The sequence below is a fragment of the Pipistrellus hanaki genome (genome assembly GCF_964339955.1).
Source record: "Pipistrellus hanaki genome assembly, chromosome: 1".
In the NCBI taxonomy this organism is placed as follows: domain Eukaryota; kingdom Metazoa; phylum Chordata; class Mammalia; order Chiroptera; family Vespertilionidae; genus Pipistrellus; species Pipistrellus hanaki.
In genome coordinates, this window is record NC_140503.1 from 37,662,626 (window position 1) to 37,680,972 (window position 18,347).

Genomic DNA, 18,347 nt, shown 5'->3' on the forward strand with positions numbered 1-18,347 from the left:
ATTTTAGCTTTGTGATAGAGTTGTGTTTCCTGACACAGACATGTCCTGTTTGAACCACATTTTGTGCCTCCACTGAGGGGACATGAACCATGTTCTGTGTCCTGTTGTCCTTCTGTCTCTCCTGGTCTCCTCTTCCATGTGTAAACATTCTACACTGTCCCATGTGTGCCAGTCTTCACTACATTTTTTGAAATACAAACTTGTCCTATGTGCTTATTATCATGATTCTTCTTTTTTTTTTTAAATATATTTTATTGATTTTTTACAGAGAGGAAGAGAGAGGGATAGAGAGTTAGAAACATCGATGAGAGAGAATCATCGATTAGCTGCCTCTTGCACACACCCCACTGGGGATGTGTCCGCAACCAAGGTACATGCCCTTGACCAGAGTCGAACCTGGGACCCTTCAGTCTGCAGACCGATGCTCTATCCACTGAGCCAAACCTGTTTCGGCATCATGATTATTCTTGACAGTTACCCAGAATTAACAAATAGATCCTGTGACCCCTAGCACCACAACCCCCAACAATAGGGAGCAATTTGAGTCCTATGTATGTGAGGAAATCAGAGGGGCCACTCAACTGGGCATCTAAGGAAATAGTAATTCCTAATGTCATTACCACATCCAGGCACTATGCTGAATGTCCTACATGCAGTTACTTGTTTAATCTTCAAAATAATTGAGGGGATAGATAATTTCATTATTATTTTATAGAGTGAGAGAGGTTAAATAACTTGTATGAGAAACTCCCGGCAGTCTGACAAATCTTTAATATCTCCTGGTAAATCTAGAATTTGCCAAAAAGGGAAAGGTTGAGTGTGTGCATGAAGGAGGACAGGATCTAGTGATGGAGGGGAAGGAGACAGTGTGTGCTAGGAAAAGTATTTTCTAGGAGGTGAGGCGAGAGAGTAAAGACAAATTCTGTGATACAGAAAAGACAACATGGACAGATGGCCTGAGGTATCATACTTTGTCCAATCTCTTTCCAATTTGTTAAAATTTGCGTTTTCATGATATTTTTATCAGCATTTTAAACTTTGCAGAATTGTTGAGTTGTTACATATACTCTTTCTAGATAACAGCTGTATAGACCTATCCCAGCTTATGTTAAGTTTGGGGATATGGCATGCCCTCAGCATTTCATGGGAATAGTGAGCTTTTTCTCACTCAGTGGCCCTTCTTAAAAACAAGGCTTCAGGCCATTTCCGGACCAGTATACATGGCTGTCTCCCTTTGTTCTGCTTAGGAATAGCTATAGCTATAGGACTGTGGGCAGGGTAAACTGAAAGATGCTTTGGTCTGGTCGCCTTTCTCTGCCCTTATCATATTAACTGCCTCCAGAGTAGGAGAGATATAAATGCTCAGCCTCAGAGGGCACCTCGCCAATGGCAAACATTGTGGTAAAAAAATCTAGCCTGACTTTCTAAGTCATCAAATTCTAAACCTGACTACAGTGTTTTTGTTTTGTTTTGTTTTGTTTTGTTTTGTTGGTTCAAATTACTCCTTTCCATACAGATGGGGCTGGTCCCTATTCCTCAGACTTGGGTATCTATCTATTTGGAGTAAACTTCAGGAAGAGGGGCTGCCCACTTTGTGGTTTCACTTTTTGTGTAGGCATAACTTAAAAAAACAAAAACGTATTTTTAATCTACTTATGATCGATATTCTCCATTTTTCCCTCTAAGTCTACTCTCCACCCATACTCAGGGCTTCGTTGCCCAGGTTCCTCTTACTGTCTGGATTAAGGTTGGTTTGGCCAGTGGGAGGAACAAGCTGACTAACAGAGAGCAGGAGGAGAGATCCTACAGGAAGTAGTCCCTTCATTTCCGCCCTGTGGTGGCAGCAGCTGTGCTTCCCTCCTGAAGGCCACAGCTCCTGCTGGGTGGAACCTCCTACAGCTCTCACCGGTTTCCAGAAACTGCTCCTGGCTTGTGCCTTCTGGCTTATGAGTGATAACAGCTGCAAGGGATCCTTCCCTCTCCTTCTCTGTAAATATTCCTTTCATTCAACAGCCCTGCCTGAGTCACCCTTCTGAGTGTGTCATCTCCTTCAGTTGGAATCCTCACTAGTATATTTGACTCTTGGCAGATTTTAACAAATGAAACATGAATATCGCAGTATTAAACCACTCAAACTGACCTTTAATAGTACAGACGTTGTACAGTAAATAAAAAAATATAATTCAAGGAAATTTACTTACAATAAAAAAAAATTACAAAATCTACCAGAACAGAAAAGAGTAACTTTCTGAAATAAAAAATTAATGCCCAATGTATGGACTTGGCCCCATGTATAAGTTAGACTATAGCTTTGGGGAATTGCTAAAACAACATTTCTTTCCATAGTGTATTTCACTCAGGCAATCGAATGCTTGTAAATTTAAAAGCAATCAATTATAATGCTGTTAGTGATTGGAGGTATGCTATAAATGTGCCCTTGGAGAGGAAATCCAATGGAGTTAAGTGTTTGATGAAGACAGAAAATAGACATCAAATATTCAAGTTGCAACACCATCTGTATAAGAAGGCTTTATAAGTCCATCTACATATAAATCACTCATTTGCAGACAAGACTGCTTCTCTATCTGTGAACGCCTCAAGTAGGAATTCTTCTCAGATTCGGAAAACCATTTGATTGGCTTAAACCACTACATTTGGCTAAGTCCGTGGTCGGCAAACTGCGGCTTGGGGGCCACATGCGGCTCTTTGGCCCCTTTCGGTGGCTCTTCCACAAAATGCCACGGCCTGGGCAAGTCTATTTTGAAGATGTGGCTTAAGAAGAAGTTTAAGTTTAAAAAATTTGTCTCTCAAAAGAAATTTCAATCAATCCTTGTACTGTTGATATTTGGCTCTGTTGACTAATGAGTTTGCCGACCACTGGGCTAAGTGAAATAAATAAACCTCTGCTCAAGTGCTAGCTTTTTGGCTTAGCCTGACTTTCTAAGTCATCAAATTCTAAACCTGACTACAGTGTTTTTGTTTTGTTTTGTTTTGTTTTGTTTTGTTGGTTCAAATCAGAAATGACATTACATTAACACTCAGTTATCAGACAATCTTTCTCTCAATGTGCACTGACAGGAGCAGGCAGGGCGCTAACAGTTTAACTGAATTACACTGAGAACGTAATGATGTGGCTGGGCTTTGCCCTCCCTGCTGCTCAGGGCTTGCAGCCTCCGCCAGCATGGCAATTGGGGTGGGTGCTTTTTCTAGAGCTTTGGTCTGGTTCAAAGTCTGATTCTGGATTCAAACTCTCTGAGGTTTAGGTCTTCTGGAGAGGCTTTATACAGCTTCTAAGCAAACTCGGGTCCCTACAGTATCTTTGGAGATTCAAGGCCACAGTTTAGGAAGAGAATTTCCCAGTTCTTTCCTGGGAAAGATGGCCTGGGGGCACAGTGAACTGTCCAGCAATAATTCAGCTCAGAACAGACTGCTTTAGCCTGTTTCTGGACACCTAAGGTTGGGGCTGACATTTTGAGGTGAATATCCAATATATTTTCTCCCTTTTCATTACACTGACAAGGGCAAAGACTAAAATCCAGGTCTTCTTTCATCACAATTTGGTTCTTTAATATACCAGGCTAAGTTCAGTGTTTTTTCATTTAACTTGAAAATGACTCAATAAACCTAAACAAGTATGTCTGATGGGGTGGCATTAATATATATATCTCCACATATACCTAATCCTAGTAAAATTTTCTGTTGCCTTTAAATTACCATTCATACTAGGTGAATGACTATTACATAGGATTTTTATCTTCAATTCCTTCTATATATGTATCAGTGCAAAAGAAATAGTCATTTAACACAGTGCAAGAAACACGAGTAAACTAGGGAATAAAGCTCTAGAAATCTACCAGTTCTTAAATGTCTTAAACTGTTATATTTTGGGCAGCCAAAGTGAATTATTTGGTTCCCACTAATGATATTATGTCCAAGTTTGCTTTTTTTTAAAAAAATAAAAAGTTATTAGGCATTATTCCAGACTATTTTTGGGGGGTGAGGTGGGGTGAAAGATCATAGTTAACATTTTCATTTGGAGGGGGGGAAAAACACACCCATCTGATGAAAGAACTCAGATTCAAAGTAACCTCAGAATTTTATGTTTAGGAATTACCCATGAGCTTAATTCCTTCTACTTGGTAGTCAGGGAAGATTTATTTACATGTGCAGAATTTAGTTAAGTTAAATTTTGCCTGGTTTGTTTAAATTAGTAGAAAAGCAAATAATTTATTCTTTTTAAAATAAGAGCTGATTTGACATAGATTGTGTCAAATACACTGGTGCCTAGAATGGTTTAAAAAAAAAACTCCAAGTGATCATCTAGTTTGATAACTACTTATAGAAAATGTTTTTACGTAAGCAACTCAATGAGGTTTTGGAAAAAAACTAACATCCCTTTGTGCGTGTGTGTGTGTGTGTGTGTGTGTGTTTTATAACAGCTATGTTGTAATAACACTCACTGGTAAAAAAAAATAGATGGTTTTACTACTTGGAAGATCACGGTGGAAGGAAAAAAATCATCTAGCACCAAGTACTATATTGAATATTTTAAACTCTAATTTACAATGCAACCATACTTTAAAAACCTGCCAACTTAAATTTTTTTTTCTATCTCATTGAAAAAAATATTATACCTATTCTAGCTATTAAATGCTATTTGGAAGGATTTAGCAAATACTATTTCATTTTCAAATTTTTGTTTTATAGTTTATTTTTGTAACATTTCAGATGAGTTTACACAGTAACTAGGATATGATTAAACAGTGCAAATTCACTGAAATAGTTTGATGCTGAGTTTACACCAGGCCAAACATTTAGATGTAGAAATATATAAAGACATGACTCACTGTTACAGGATTTCCTATATAGTATTAGTCAACCATGTTTCCTGGATAAAAATATGGGCAGATGAATTTTGCTACAACACAATCAATCATCTTACAAAGTAGATATCAGTCATGACCTCAACACCAGCGTTAAAAGGGTTCCAGTGCATCTGAAGAACTGACTAGATTTTTCAGTTTTTAACCCTAAATACATGGCTTCAGACATAGCGACCTATACTCTCCCCCTGGAAATAGAATGAAGAGTATTAATCAGAATCAACTTTCTGATTATTTTATTATTTCTTGGAAAATTCCTGACGTTTTCTTAATTACTATTGGACATTATAAAATAAATAATCTGATACTTTGACACACAACTTTCAGAGGACTAGTGGAAAAGCTCACATCAACCAGTTGAGTCTATTCTTTTACTAGGAATACCGCAGGGAGGAGAGAGCACTCCTACCATCACACACACACACACACACACACACACACACACACACATTATACAATACTACAAAGTGCCTATATTCGAAAACTCATTTTCGAAAGAAAGGGTTTGTTAAGCAATCACAGAACACGAGGCTTGGCTGCTCCCACATATCTACTTCCTAGAAAAACACATATGAAGTTTTACCTGGTCTGACTGTGCACCGTACGCTTATAACAGTAGTAACACAGAAGAGGAAATGGAAAACACACAGTAACTCTTTCAGGTTTTAAACAGATTGCAAAACCACATGCTCTCTCATCCAACAGGAAAGCTTCAACCAAAAGGCAACCGATCTTTCATGCAGCTGGCTGTTCCTCTCAAAGGCCCTGTAACGAACATGCTCCTGGAGGGTGGATTTCATAGCTCCTCCTGACCCCTTCCAGAAGTGCTTGTCAGCTCCTCGCGGCCTAAACCACTGCTGAAAGGTTGATTTCCTCTCTTACTAGGGTAGCTTCATCTTGTTTACAAACTACTTTTCTCATTTCTCCGAGGAGCCATTTCAGAATGATCTTCCAGATGCTGGCTAACGAAGCACCTCTTAGCTATTGTCCACAAAGGTCAGTGTGTTTACTGGCGTTTGACCGCGTGGAACAGGAAGTTTCCGTTGCATCTTGTGTTCTTAGTGAAGCCCGACAACAGAGGACCGAGCGCATGAGTCTCAGGACAGGGGGCCTCAGGATGGCAAAGACCCAAGGGTTGATGATGGGATTGACGGATAAAAACCTCAGTGCTTGGAGGTCCCACTTTTCTTTTCGGGAAGAGGTTTCATTCATATACGCAAAGATCTGTAAGAAGCAAAAGGGGGAAAGGATGTTAGTTGTATGTTATCGCAGTGGACAGGCTTAGACCATAGGCAGTTTCTCCAGATTTAAAGCAAAACCTGTTTTGTGTGCGGTGGTGGTGGTGGTGAAAGGTGGATATAGCAAATTCTCACTCTCCTTCCGTGGGTTTATGCCTTTCAGAAACCCTGAAACAGAAGTATTGTCTCCTTTTGGCGGTAGAGGAAGTGAACTTCAGGAAAGTTAGTAACAGCATGTTACACTCACTTCCAGATACTTAATCTGATTTGATGATCACAATTCGGTGCGAGAGGAAACACAACAGAACATGGATTCTGGCCACTGGGCTGCCTGGTTTGAACCCGGGTTCCATATATAGCTTTGGGACCAGAAGTAAGAATCTAACCTCTTTGTGCCTCAGGGACATGTGTAGAACAGGTGGTAATAGCAACAACACCCACTTCTTAGCTGGGAAGAGGGCAGGAAATGCTGTGTGTAAGCTATGTAAAACAGCGCTCACCTAGTAAGTGCCCCACAGTGTTAGGTATGCTCTCCATTTCACCAATGAGGACCCCGAGGTGCAGAGAAGTTCAGCGACTCGCCCAAGTCCCAGGGCTGTTTGGTGGTGGAGTGGACACCGGTGCTTTGCTCACCACGATATTACAGCAAAGGCCTCCCGAGCAATGTCTTAACCACCGAGAGGCTGACCCATCTTTACCTGTGGGCCGATGTTTTCATGCTGGGATACCGGCTCTCGGGGGATTTCTTAGATGTTTAGGGAGCAACACAACTTTTTGGTCAGATGAAAAGGAATGGGACTGTACGTGCTCGATAAAGATCAAACACTTCCACACAGCTTACGGAAAAGAGGAAAACAGATGTAAATCACACCCAGTCATTTAAAACCACTTTATAACGTCCCAGGGGCTTTCTCGCCAATAGGAGGTAGGAAGCTATTCCGCACCAGCGGAAGGAATGTTTTATTTCTTCTCTCCTGCTTCCTCTGAGGCATCTGACGGACGAATACACAAAGCAAATTGCAGGGAGGGGGAAGAGTGGTCCTGCTCGCGTTGCTTACATTAGGACAATAGCAGGAAGGTTTGGCAGCCACAGGTGTTTATGCCAGAGACTCTTGGCATAGGGAATGGAGAAAAGACTTGGCAGATGAGTAAGGAAAAAGCAGACTGATGGTGGAGTCCCTGATTACAGGGAAGAGACAGTTAGGTGGGGATGTGCAGTGGGGCAATCATTTTCTTGGCAGCTGAATTATTTTATTAGATGAGAACTACACAGGACTTATATGGTGTCTTTAAGAAGTGATTTTGGAGTTTAGAAATTCAGGATAACATTGTATGTAAATCTGGCAGATTAAGATACGGTAGTCACCACATGCATGGGCACGCATGCACGCACTTGGTAGCAGAAAAGTCTGAGTTTTAGAATCTGGTTTGGCCAAAGACTTTGATAACGCTGCACTGGCTAGCAGATGGGCAGTGTAGGGAGGGCCTGGCATTCTAGGGTCACGGCTTCACCGTGAAGATGAGTCAGGTTTTCAGTTCCTGGTCTCCTTGGAGTATGACAGAGCAATGAGAAGTGAGAAATGGTTTTAGACTATGAAGCAATTCTGAACTACTTGTTTCCATTTCATCCACTATGCAAATTGTCAAAAATGCTTAACATCAGCTTTCCAGGAGCTGGCCAATATTTTGCAGAAGACAATTTCTTGTTTTACTGTTGGGAAAGAGATACATACTTCAGTAGCTCTTGAAGTTCTTGATGTAAGATGCCTTTTCTGACCTCTGCATTTTTTAAAAATTTGCTTCTTGTCTTTTGTCTAGAGTTCACCATTTCTTATCTTGTGGATACTGGATGGTGGTGGTGGTGGTTGTTGTTGCTGTTATATATTATTATAAAATGCCCATAACAAAATGTACCACTTTCACATGTACAATTCAGTGTCACTGAGTGCATTCACACTGTTGTGCAGCTGTGTTATATTTTTCATTCTCTGTACATTATGATGTTTTGACGCACTACAAGGCTTTCTGGCTGGAGAGAGACTGCCCCTTCAGGGACGGTCAATCCTTAGAGACAGCCAAGGGCTCACCAGGGAGCAGTCCTTCCATAGGCAAACTAACCAATCCAGAGCCCCTCTGTCTGGCCTTATATCCCAAGAGGCAATATTTCCCTGCCTTAATCTTGCCAGGGCCCAGGACCAGGCAGCTAGGGGCCAGTCCTGCAGCCTAGAGCCTGCTGAAGTGATTCCAATGGCCAGCCCTACACTGGTCACCCCACCTTGCCTCGCCTTTCCCTCGGGAACGCCAGTGAAGGCCGCACCCAGCCTCCCAGCTCCTGCTCCTGCCTCCTGCCTTACACTAGTATTTTCCCATGTGTCCTTGTTGCCGTTCAGCCCTTCCTGTTTCCAGGACCTGGGAGTTCAACCAACTGTGTTCTCTTGTCTTCTCATGTGGCCACACTTGACTGGCCATCTCATCCAAGAACAGAACAGCAGCCATCACCACCATCCATTTCTACAACTCTTTTCCTCTTCCCAAACTGAAGCGCTACCCATTAACCAATAATCCCCCATTCCCCTCTCCCTCCGGCCAATCCCACGTTTTCATTAAAGGCTGACACATTGCATAGAAGCCAATTAATTATCACGTTTCAGTGCTATTTTGCTTCAGAGGCTGGTAGAAATTATACATATTTTGCACATACTACTAATAAATTTATTATGAGAAAAACACCAAGTGCTGATGTAAATGAGCCAAGATAATTTTAATTCCTTAGGATAGGCCTCTCTACTAGGCTTTATTAAGACTATGATGCCTACAAAGCTGCACAGATAAAAATAAGTGAATTTTGTTTGTTTGTTTGTTTGTTTGTTTCATCTTTTATAGAATCCTTGCATCCTCCTATGGAAAACCTCATCTCGACACTGACTGGATACTGTTTGTTTGAGCTACTTTCCTACCATCAATACAACCACGTAGTGGGTTCAAGAATTTTAGTGCAAATGAGAACTTTATCTGGCTGAAATTACCCAAGGAGTGTTAAAAATATTCTGTGTCAGTCCCCTCTCAACCCCATGTGATTCTAATGTGCAGCCAGGGTTGAGAACCCTGCTTTAGAACCTTACCCAACACCTGAAATAAAAACAGAATACCTGCCCAGGCCTGGCCAATCAAACAAATGACTTGAAACTTGCTGAATTCCTGATCTTTAACATACAATCCGTTTTTCCTTTGGAATCCCATGGATATAGCAGCTAATATGTACTGAATACCTACATGTGCCAGGCATGATGTTAAATCTTAATTCTATTTAGTCCTTCATGGACCTGCAAAACATTCTTACTTCCATTTTGGAAGGAGGAGACCCAGGCTTAGAAGATTACTTACTTTGTCCCAATCACACTGCAGGTAAGTGGGGAACCCTGGAGTCATGTTCAAGCAGTGGGACCCAAATTTTTCTTTTAGCCACTACTCTGCGGCCAGCCTGTGATGTAGGGCCTCATGTAACATCGACCAGGGGCTGACTGAATTGTGGGTTTGTCGGACACCTTTTTAAGATTTACGGGTGTCATTATTAAGAACCATGGTTAGCTGAAACCGGTTTGGCTCAGTGGATAGAGCGTTAGCCTGCGGACTGAAGAGTCCCTGGTTCGATTCCTGTCAAGGGCATGTACCTTGGTTGCGGGGAACATCCCCAGTAGGAGATGTGCAAGAGGCAGCTGATCGATGATTCTCTCTCATCGATGTTTCTAACTCTCTATCCCTCTCCTTTCCTCTCTGTAAAAAGATCAATAAAATTTATATTTAAAAAAATTAAATATGGATGCACACTACATCTCAGAATAAGTTAAAAAAAATAAAAAGGAAAAGAACCATGGCTATATCTAAGTAGCTATATGGCTTTCTACAACTACATTGCAGGCAGATATTGCTATATATTTATCTTCCTTGTGAAGACATTAGTGAGTGTCCTGGCTTTAGGCTTCGCATAATTCATTCTTTAATTCATTCTTTAAAAAAATTCTCGGGGAGGTTATTTTCCAGGTAATTGATATTTTAAAGAAACCCTCCTACCCCAAAGCAGAGGTGCTCTGTGGTAGAGGGAACAGAAGCCCATTTTCCTATAGAAAGAAAGAGGGACATGGATGTGGCTCCAGTCCTTGTGCTGCAGGTGATACCAGCGCCAGACACAAGAAGAGTCAATGCCAAGGTTGGGAGCTCTGAGCCTAAATATTCCAGGGTAGTGACTCTAATCCCTTCGAGAAAATGTTGGACACTATAAACCATCTACCCAGAACTCAGATAAACATAAGATTTTGCAAGTGACTGGCAAGTGCCCTATGCCCTGTCCGTGGAGTGCTGGTGTACAGGGAGTGTCAGCCTTTCCCAGGTGCACTTTCCCTCCGCCCGCCCACCACACACACGGAGCTGCAGAGGCCTTACGTCCAGTTTTCTGCTAGAGTGGGTGCAATTTCAGGGAGCGGAATAGTTTGAGAAACATGAACCTTGGTACACCTTGATATAATTTGAGACACTTAAAAATGTTAGTCAAAATGAGGATGGGAAATGGTGATCAGAAACTTCAAAACGGAAGCCAGGAGAAGCCAGGGTAACTAAGACCAGGTTGCAAGTTAACTGGGCCTTTAGGTGGGAAAAGACTTGATTGCCCTCCTGAAACACTGTGTCTCCATAGATCAATCACACACCATTTCTACTCTTTTTCCCTCCTTCGACTTAATACTGTGCTGGACTTTTGAGATGTCAAAAAAAAAGAAAAAGAAAAAAAGAAAAAAAAAAGAATCATACCATCCCTAAAAGCTGTTTTTCTTTAAGTTGAGATCTTAATCATATGAAATAGTGATGATTAACTCAACCTAGGGTGGAGACATAACACACGACTTCCCCTTTGGAAAAAGGACCGTGGTTCTTGCCTTCTACATTTTAAAAACTCAGTGCAATTGTGCTTTTATTCACAACCACCGTTTTGTAATATCAACGTGCAGAGGAAAAGATATCGAGTGGAAACACTCATATAGGAAAACTTTCTTCTCTCAGAAAGTAATGTGTATTAAAACTATTTCAACCATCCCCAAACAAATCATTGATGATGCACAAATATTAACTTACATGGATATTAACTTAAAATATCACCAAGCAAAGTTCACTGGGGTTGCGCAGAGAGATTTCTGGATTGCTCTTTCATTCTTACTAGAATTGTGATACTTTCCATGTATGTAACTGGTCGGTTTCATAACCCCCATTCATGTCATAAAGAGTACTAGGAATGAACAGGAAACTCCAAACTCAAGTATTGTTTACTTGAAATTTGTTCTGTCACAAAGATCAGATTTCCACAAATCAGTATTACCTGGAAATTATAGCCCTAAAGAATTTCTAAAGAAGAAGACATTTTTAGAATGAGTTGATGGTTCACTCTTGAAATTTTAGAACTGGATAAAATGTATAAGCACTTTGTCCTAATGGCATGTGGAAAACAGTTTAAAATGACAGAAGCTACGCCGGGTATTAGTAAAGTCGTGAGAAAGTGGCTTGACGTAGTTGGGAATGAAGACATAAACAGTATCAGAGGCAAGAATGGAGTCTGATCTATTTCCTGCATTCTGTTCCATTTCATGAAGAAAGTTCCTATGTCTCTGTGAAATGATGACAACAGCTGATTAACATAAGGAGGAATTTATTAATTTATACAATATCTCTTTTAGTACGTAAACAGTTTGGTTTTGGAGTATGTTGTTGGTCCCATTAAGGATTTCGTACTGAACAACCAAAATAACGTCATTTCCTAAACAACACATGCCTTTTTTTAATAAGTTAAGAAATGTTTTACGGTACCAATAGAAGACTTTATGTGAGAGGTAATCTGAATGTGTCCTATTTAGAGCAGCATTTACAGTATCCAGTCTCCTTAAGCCTCGGTCTCAGCCTTTTCATCCACAGGTACATGGAGAAGAAAAAAGGAACCACACACTCCAGGCCCAGCTCATGCCCTTTGATCAGACAAGGAGAAAAAGGTCTTGGCCATTTTCCTTTTAAAGCTAGTAAATTGGAATTAAGAGGCAAAGTGGTCCTGGTATTTATAACATCTTCTCAATTTCTCTTTGAAACTTTGGATTAATCTTCTCATGGTACCCCTGAAAGGAGTAATTTCTTGCTGATAGTTTTATGGTTAAAGCATAAGCTCTGTGCTTAACCTGCCTGACTTCGAATCCTCTCTCCAGCATTCACCAGCTGCGGGTGGGAAATGGGAATAATAATATTACCTATTTTACAGGTTGCTATGAAGAGAATGGGTTAGTGCAGTGGTTGGCAAACTGCGGCTCGAGAGCCACAGGAGGCTCATGAGCCGCGGTTTGCCGCTCTTTTGACTAATGAATTTGCCGACCATTGGGTTAGTGTATGTAAAAATTAGTGGTTAAAAATGTTAGCCATTTTGTTGATGATAATGATAATGATTTTTTAAAAATATATTTTATTAATTTTGTACAGAGAAGAAGAGAGAGGGATAGAGAGTTAGAAATATCGATGAGAAAGAGTCATCGATCAGCTGCCTCTTGCACACCCCCTACTGGGGATGTGCCCGCAACCAAGGTACATGCCCTTGACCGGAATAGAACCCGGGACCTTTCAGTCCCCAAGCCGACGCTCTATCCATTGAGCCAAACCGGTTTCGGCTGATAATGATTTTTTGAGGGTGAATTTTACTTCATCAAGGGGCTCTGGGTATTTTACATTTTGATAGTTATACTTCCCAAACTTAGGAAGTCCTAGACTGAGATCCTTGAAAGAAGCAGTAATTCTGACCTGCCCACACCTTCAACATGACATTAGAAATTACAGGTTTCCCAAATCCCCACTCTCCTCCTTCCCCAGCTCCTAACGTGCTGACACAAGCAGGGTCCCATTGGGCACACAGCCGGGAATCCCTCTCCTTGCTGGGCCACTGAGAAGGGACATAGAAGGCAGCTCTGGAAAGAACAGGCAAAAAAGAGGGTAAATTGCCAGTATTTTCTGGGATGCAAGGAAGCAAATTAGTGGGAATAGCTCACTCAGAATTTTTTTACCTTGATTACATTTTAAATTGGTAATACTTTGTATAATTTGAGTGAAAGAAAATACATTGATTAAAATGAATATCTGTTTCTTTTTATTTTTTGTTGTGTGGCTACTAGAAAGTTTTAGACTGTACACGTGGCTCACATTTGTGGCTCATGACCGCATGTGCTCTGGGAGAGGAACATGAGAATGCCCAAAGGTAACCACGAGTCTCTGCCTTGTCTGACAGTGTCCCCAGTTAGGAGGTGTGGCAATGATCGCTGCCTCGGCGGGGAGCCTGGAGTGGGCCATCTGTGACCGCAGTCTCAGTGTGGGCCAATAAACCAAAAGGATAAGGGAAAATGGTGTCCCATGGGGCACGTGATGAGCATTTTGAAACAACAGGCTGTGTGCACCAAACTGTAGCTATGAGTCGTGAATTATCAGATAAGCTCCTCTAAGAAATAAATTGGGAGAGTGTAACACTTCCTAAGGGTTAAAGTGCCGTGTAAATAAAGGAAGAACAAGAACCAAGAATCTACTGACAAAATAATCTTCATCTAGCTCCTCCCATGCCATAAGCAGGCAATCCTAATGAAAACACGGCTTCAGAGCCAACTCCTACTGCCCATTCCTTCTAACCAGATGCTTAGCTCCAAGCTCCTTCCATGTAGCAACTCTGCATCTGCCCCTGGCTTAATATTAAATGAAGGGGAGGCATATATATATATATATATATATATATATATGTATTCAAATATATCCAATCACATATATTTGGAAAGCAACATGTGGTGATGATGGAGACCTCATGATAAAAGGAAAATTTACTTAAAAACACTGCCTCTGTCTTAGAAAATACAGTTTATGCAGTAGATCAGTCATGCGCAGAGGGGAGACCCTCTCCTCCTGCTCTCTTCCTCTGCCGGGCCTAGGAAAGGAAAGAACAGTCCTTTCACACATTTCTGATTCCCTCTGAGCCCATCCCTAGGCTGCTGAAGTAGCTGAGAGTCAGGAATATTTTTATATAAATACTCACAAATAATAAATACAATTCCAAGAACTGATATCCTAAGGCCCACCTATCCAAGACAGGCATTCCCCAGTTCAGAGACAGTTTATGCCTCCCAGGGTGAATTCTTAAGTTGTTTAATGGAACTTGAACTACTTTCTTTCATTGATACTTATTCTGCATCCTATTCGCAACCCTAAAAAGCTGATTTAGCTCCTAACATAATCTATAGAGTTTTATCAGTAAAACATAACAAACTCACAGAAGCCATGTTGGTTCCTACCTCATAGCATTTCTGTTGCACAGACTTCCCTGCTGTAGGCGGGATGGGAATTGCAGCCTCCCACAGTCCTCTTCATTTAATAACAGGGTACATTTTACGTGCTCCACCTCATTCCCTTCAAAGTGTACCTTACTGGCCAGCTGCTGCCCTGACAAAGGATGGGGCAGCAGGGAGGACCGTGAGGACCGGGGAGGAGAGAATTTCGCTGGGAAAGGGAGTTGATTTGGGGCAGGGAAGGGTCATATCCGGGCTTTTAGAACCCTGTGTCCTTTCCCACCCCTGAAGATGAGCGTATGAAAATAATAAAAAACAGGGGTGACGGTGGGAAGTAGGATAAAGTTACTTCTTCGGCTCCTACAGTTCAGACCGGCTAATGGCAGGCACGGCCCGTCTTTTTCCCCTCCAGGATCGTGGCAGGTGGGAGTCACTGCCTGCAGGGTCAGGCTTGTTCTTCTGAAGTTTAGGAAGTGGAGCTGCCTGAACTTCCAGTTTCCAAAACAGCCCGTGCTCAGACACATCCCAGGCTCTCTGTATACCGTAGGAGGCTCAAACTCACAGCATCGCCAAACTAACTGCTGAGGTTGCCCCAAACCAGAGCAGCGCCCACCGGTCCCTAGGCTCCTTTCTTTCAGTTCCCCAGACAGGCTCTGGCCCACCCTGCCGAGTTCTGGGAGCGCTGGGCATGCCTACCTCTCCTCCCCTGAGACGGACCAGCCACTCCTGTTGTGGCATGGGGCTCCAGCGGGCAGTTATAAACTGATGAGCACCTGGGTGTATTTACAAAACGTCAAGAAGATGTTTTGTAAGAAGAGTGCAAATGCCTCCTCTTAGAGGGATCCGGTTCCTTGGCAACCAGCTTTCCCTCTCACTACCGTTACAGAGGTATTATAAATTCTCATGGCCACAAAGAGTTATGCTACCGATATGTAAATTGGAAAACCTGTACACTGAGGGTGAGGGTGGGGGGTGCTGTTGAACTCTTCGAACAAATAATGAGGCTCTGACACTCTGCAACAGGCACCCTTCTCACCGGGACCATTCTCAGTGGCGGCTGGGATGCTCTGGGTTGGGTGCTGTTACCGGGGGAAGAAATAGCAGACAACGTATGGAGAACCAGCACCGGTGTGCAGAACGGGGTACCAGGAGGCAGACCGCAGCTCAGGGAAGTCAGATGTAACTGCCAACCGCTGAGAGGCGGAAGGGGCCACGCCAGGCTGGCAGTGGCTGGAGAGGGACACTCTAGGGGCCTTTGATTGTAGGATGAGGAGTGGGGCGGCTGAGTGAGTGGCAAGGCTCCCTGTCCCTGTATCACTGGGACTGTCTCACCATCTGAGAAACACTGGCCTAAGGAGGCCCTCGCACCAGGATCGGGGAGGGGTGGAAGCGGGGGAAAGGTGAGAAGCGGCAGGGGAAGTGTGCAGACCTTGACAAATGAGGGCACCCTGGTGCAATGTTACAAAAGTTTGTGTGCGGCGGAAAGGTGGGAGTGAGAGTGAGAGGGGGGAGCGTGAGAAGGCTGCCTGCCGCAGGGCTGGGCTGTGGGCACCAAGGGGGCGGCGAGGGACTGACTCACCGTGAAAGGCAGGGAGCAGACGGCGAAGGTGATGGTCATGATGGCGAGGAGAATGAGGTGGTCCGTCTCCTCCGCCATGGACACCCGTTCCCCTCTCCTGCGGGCGGCGGCGGGGCCCCGGCAGCTGCCCAGGGCCGGGGCCCCGCAGCGGCCCCTCCGGCCCCGGCGGTGCATGCGGACGAGGTTGAGGATGACGCTGAAGTTGCAGGCGAGCACGGCGAGGATGAGCAGCAGCAGCAGCGTGGCGTAGAGCTGCAGGTACACGGTGCGCCCGTGCCGGATGAAGCACCAGGTGCCGGGGCAGTACTGGACGTACTGGCCGTAGCTGAGCAGCGGCGGCGAGCAGAGGAGCAGGGACACGGCGTAGATGGCGGGCAGCACGGCCACGCCGCGGCGGCGCTTGACGTGGCGCTGGTAGAAGTAGGGGTGCCCGATGGCCAGGTAGCGCTCCAGGGCCATGGCGAAGAGCATGAGCATGGTGGCCAGGCTGAAGAAGGTCATGGAGAAGGCGAAGTAGCTGCAGGCGCGGCGGCTCCCGGGCGCCAGGGCCACCAGGGTCTGGTTACGCGCGTACGAGGCCAGCACCACGGGGCTGATGAGGCAGGTGCCCAGCAGGTCGGTGAGCACCAGCTCGGTCACCAGCACGTGGAACAGGGAGATGAAGTTCCCGCGGCAGGCGCTGCGCCCCGCGTCCCCCCGCCAGCGGCGCGCCAGCAGCGCCAGCGCGATCAGGTTGCCCAGCACCCCCGCCGCGAACATCACGGAGCTGATGGCCGGGCTCTCGCCCGCGGGCAGCCACTGCCGGGTCTCGCAGTCCTCGAACCGGGAGGCGTTGGAGGCGTTGCCCATGGCGGGGTGCCGGGAGCAGGGACGCGTCCTCCTCTCCCGGCTGGCACCTGGGACTGGGAGGAGGAGGAGGGGGAGGAGGAGGAGGAGGAGGGGGAGGAGGAGGAGGAGGGTCTGGACGCAGGAGCGCCCCGGGAGCCGGAGGGAAAGAGGGAGGGATCTGAATCCAGAGCCCCCTTCCGGCCCCCCGCGCGCGCCGAGGGCAGGACCGGCCCGGGGCGCTCGCAGCCGCCCCCGCCGCAGAGGCAGCGCGACTGCAGCATCCGGGCGGCGCTGGGGCTCCGGGACCCGCGCCCCCCGAGCCCGCCGCGCGGAGGGGACACCTAGAGGGCCCCCGTCTCCGTCTCCTCCTCCTTCTCCTCCTCCTCCTCCTCCTCCTCCTCCTCCTCCTCCTCCTCCTCCTCCGCGCCGCCCCGTGGGCGCGCTGGGCGCGGGGTTAGCGCGTCCTGGTCCAGGCGCCCGCGGCCCGACCGGGGGCACCGCGAGCCCCAAGGGAGAGGGGGCCGGGCACCGGCGGCCGCGGAGCCGGGCAGAGGCGCGCGGGCTGTGGGAGTCCGTGTCCGGGCGCTGCTGGCGGCCGGCGGGACCGTGCTCCTCCTCCGCTCCCGGGCGGCTGGTGCTGGGAGCCTGGGGTCCTCTGTCCCCCGCTAGGAAGCTTTCAGCCCGGCCGAGGGCTGGAAGGCAGCAGCGGGGAGAGCAAAGCGACTCGCCACACAGTGGAGAAGTCAGGGACACCCAGTCCCCTGGAGTTAAAAAGGACTAAGGACCGCTTGCAGTAAGACCAATATGTTCTTTTTTCCTTTTTTTTTTTTTTCTTTTTCTTTTTAAGCATTCTCAGGAAGATGCACTAAGGGGGCGGGACCAAAATTGAGAGGAAGTGAAAAGCAAGTCTGTCTTTCCATCCAAGGAACATCCCACGCGCGCATGCCGCGGAGCCGCCTGTTGCACAGCATTTCACCTTTTCCTATGTCAACACCATAACGGATAACCACTTGGTTAAGCAACCGTTGTGGTTTTTTTTTAAAGGAAAAAAAAACAAAAAAAACCCCAACACCCCACAGTGTTGCTTGTGCTTGTGTAGAACTGTGTGAGCACGGCTTTAAACTACTGCACGTTGTTCTCTACTCTAACTCCACCTTGAAAGAAAAGGCGGTGCAGCCATTAATTTTTTCAGTTAACCCATTCCTGGCAAAGTCCATCGGTTAAGTGGTCAGTTTAAAAGTCAAGCTGACAAAAATGGTTGCTTACCGTCTATTGCCATAATTGCAGAGTTGTGAAAATGGGCTGATGTTTAAAACAAAAGAAATCCAGTTTGACAGAGAACATGGGTAATTGTATTCCTCTAAAAAAAAAAAAATGCCCTCACCGGAGGGTATTTTTCCATTGATTTTTAGAGAGTGGAAGAGAGAGGGCAAGACAGAGAGAAATCGATTGGTTACCTCCCTCGCAAGCCCGCCTTTGA

General features: G+C 45.1%; 1 protein-coding gene across 1 annotated transcript; it reads right to left on the minus strand.

Moving 5' to 3' along the window:
* Positions 1–1,184: 1,184 nt before the first annotated feature.
* On the minus strand, positions 1,185–17,170 carry PTGER2 (prostaglandin E receptor 2). The gene is made up of 2 exons (XM_084877789.1): positions 16,040–17,170; positions 1,185–6,107 (listed from the first exon to the last, which is right to left on the minus strand). The coding sequence occupies exons 1-2, from the start codon at positions 16,886–16,888 to the stop codon at positions 5,865–5,867; spliced, it is 1,092 nt and encodes a 363-aa protein (XP_084733915.1). The 5' UTR covers positions 16,889–17,170; the 3' UTR covers positions 1,185–5,864.
* Between the last annotated feature and the right edge of the window lie 1,177 nt (positions 17,171–18,347).

What these genes read in the sequence shown, in the direction of transcription:
- PTGER2 (XM_084877789.1), bottom strand. Translation starts at nt 16,888, where the DNA reads ATGGGCAACGCCTCCAACGCCTCCCGGTTCGAGGACTGCGAGACCCGG. An exon ending in TCTGCTCCCTGCCTTTCACG is followed by an intron (nt 6,108 to 16,039) that starts GTGAGTCAGTCC and finishes TGCTTCTTACAG; the next exon opens with ATCTTTGCGTATATGAATGA.